Below are 2,312 nucleotides of genomic sequence, written 5' to 3'. Positions count from 1 at the left end.
GGAAACGAGTGTCAATGTGTTTACTGTGCCCATGAAATACCAAGTTCTTCATCAATGCAATCACAATTTGTTATCGATGTTGATAGTTACCGGTTTTAGTTCACTTCCAATCACTTCACTCAACAAATTTCTCAGCCAGAGTGCTTTACACGATGTTGCAATTGCTACCATAAACTCGAACTCACAAGAAGATACTGTCATATGGAGCAAGTTTAGTGATTTTTTTTAGGAGAATTGTTTATGGTTCTTAAATTTAAGGCAAAGTTAAAAAATTTGTTAGCACTCTCTCCATTATAAATACTCCTAAGATGTATGATCTAGTCACAAAGAACAAAAAGAATTGAAAAATACAGTGCTTAAGTTTGTCCGGTTCCAAGAAACTCTCTCCTCAAGTTATTCTTTCTGCTTCAATTATTTGTTTCGATGTATTTTGATCGAGAGACATATCCAGCAAAATTATACTATGAAATCAAACAAGACCATTTTTCTTATTCCATCCCTCCAATATGAGGAAAATGTATATCCAAATGCAAGCATAGCGTTGCATCAAATAATGAACCAACATCTTAAATTTTAATCTAATTAAGCTCTAACCAGTGCGACCAAAGTGTAGGCTTATTTCTGTCAATTCTTTCTCCATGCTGATGCTACGCATGAAAAGACCACCAAGTTTCCTAAGCTTCTTTGGCTTAAAATCTCCTTTCACCTTCCGTCTAACCAAGGGAATTTTGGACAAAATAAGCACAAAAATGATTGCAATCGTGATAATTGAAGACAAGTATGAGCACCAAACAATCGCCAACAATGCATAGCAAATGACCAAAGGGATAACCAAATGGAGAGCGTAGTCAATCCCAGAAGGAAGATGAAGGCAAATCTCTATAGCTGAAGCAACGAATGCCAAAGTATTGAACTGAACGAAGAATTGGTATGTGATCCACTTGTACTGTCGAATGAAGAAATCCCCGTCTTTGTTGGGTGGAGTCAGAGCAGCTTGGTAAGTTGCAGTGGCAATGAGCACAGAAACTACTAGTATTGCATTCCGATCCTCTTTAGATATGTAATGAATCTCACGATGGTCCGTAATTACCAATCTCTTTAGAATCAATGATATCGTACGAAGAAAGCTTGCAATATCTTTGAGAATGTGGTAACCATGGAGCATCTCTTTTACCTCTTTGTCTTCCACAAGGCCATGTTCTTTCATTATGTCTAGTGCTGTCTTGCCTTCCAAATTCTTTGCTTTCATATCAACTTTGTTTATGAGAAGCTTCACCATCTGCCGCCAAGACAAGCTTTTCTTCATATCTTCAAACATTTGTTACATATCAACTTTTATAGAAGATATTGTCTGTTTTGACTCGTTATATACTGTCAGCCTCACAATTTTAAACGCATCTATTAGAGAGATTTTTACGATCTTATAAGGAATATTTAGCTTCCCTCTCTAACCGATATGGGATCCCACCGAAACTTAGACTTATTAAATCATAAAATATTTACTTTTTTTAATATTGAAGTTGAGTTTATAAAAAAATCAAAAACTAAAAATTAAATGGTTTTTAAACGGGTTTCTTTTGAGTTTTGATTATTCCCGACAAGTTAGATGATCATTCTATGAGATTATTACAAACATAAAAGTCCTGCCCTTTTATTAACAAATATAATATATTAATCAATTAAACTATGTTCTATTTGAAAATTCCTGATACTGACCTCAATTTGATTTTCGAGCGCTGCAAGATGCATGGCATTGTTTCCTTCGTCATCACACCAATTAAGTATTGAGGCCATGCAAGTTTTCTGGATCCATTGTAGCAAGATTTTGACAGATTCAATATCTTCATTTTTAATAGCAATATGTAGAGCAGACTCATTACGAATGGTCAATTCTTTAATAGATTTTGGGCATGAAGTTAGAAACTTAGCCAATATATCATCCATGCCTCCCGAGGCTGCAATGTGCAATGGAGTTAAGCCCTCTCTCCCTTGTATGCTTACGAGATCTCGATCGATATCAACGAGCCGCAACACGGTTTTCGTTTGGTTATTTTGCAATGCCAAGTGGATAGGGGTATAGCCCTCTGGGTTAAGCTTCTTGGCTAAGGATGGTTTCAACCTCATGATCTCCAAGGAAAAAGGGACATGTCCTGCTGATGCTGAGATGTGTAATGGGGTATCTACAAAAGGTACCTTTCAAAAAGTAGACATAAATCAATCCCAATTTGGCCTTTTAGTTAAGAACTAAATGTTTTTGAAGTTATTTTGAGTTAGATAAGAACCAAATTGAAAATAAATTGTATAAGTATTCA

The 2,312-nt window shown here is 35.6% G+C and overlaps 1 protein-coding gene across 2 annotated transcripts in view; it reads right to left on the bottom strand.

Moving 5' to 3' along the window:
* Nucleotides 1–489: 489 nt before the first annotated feature.
* Nucleotides 490–2,312, bottom strand: part of LOC111438057 (ankyrin repeat-containing protein BDA1-like) — a 67,259-nt gene continuing 65,436 nt past the window's right edge. For both annotated transcript variants that reach the window (XM_023076014.1, XM_023076013.1), the window contains exons 3-4: nt 1,717–2,193; nt 490–1,279 (exon numbers count right to left, since the gene is read on the bottom strand). In XM_023076014.1, the coding sequence (XP_022931782.1) occupies nt 590–1,279; nt 1,717–2,193 (1,167 nt within the window). In that variant the 3' untranslated portion in view covers nt 490–589. The remainder of the gene's footprint in view (nt 1,280–1,716; nt 2,194–2,312) is intronic.

The sequence above is a fragment of the Cucurbita moschata genome, unplaced genomic scaffold, assembly GCF_002738365.1.
Source record: "Cucurbita moschata cultivar Rifu unplaced genomic scaffold, Cmos_1.0 Cmo_Scf00070, whole genome shotgun sequence".
NCBI classification, from domain to species: Eukaryota; Viridiplantae; Streptophyta; class Magnoliopsida; order Cucurbitales; family Cucurbitaceae; genus Cucurbita; species Cucurbita moschata.
The sequence above is the reverse complement of the archived record's forward strand: the minus strand, read 5'-3'. Positions and strand labels throughout refer to the sequence as shown.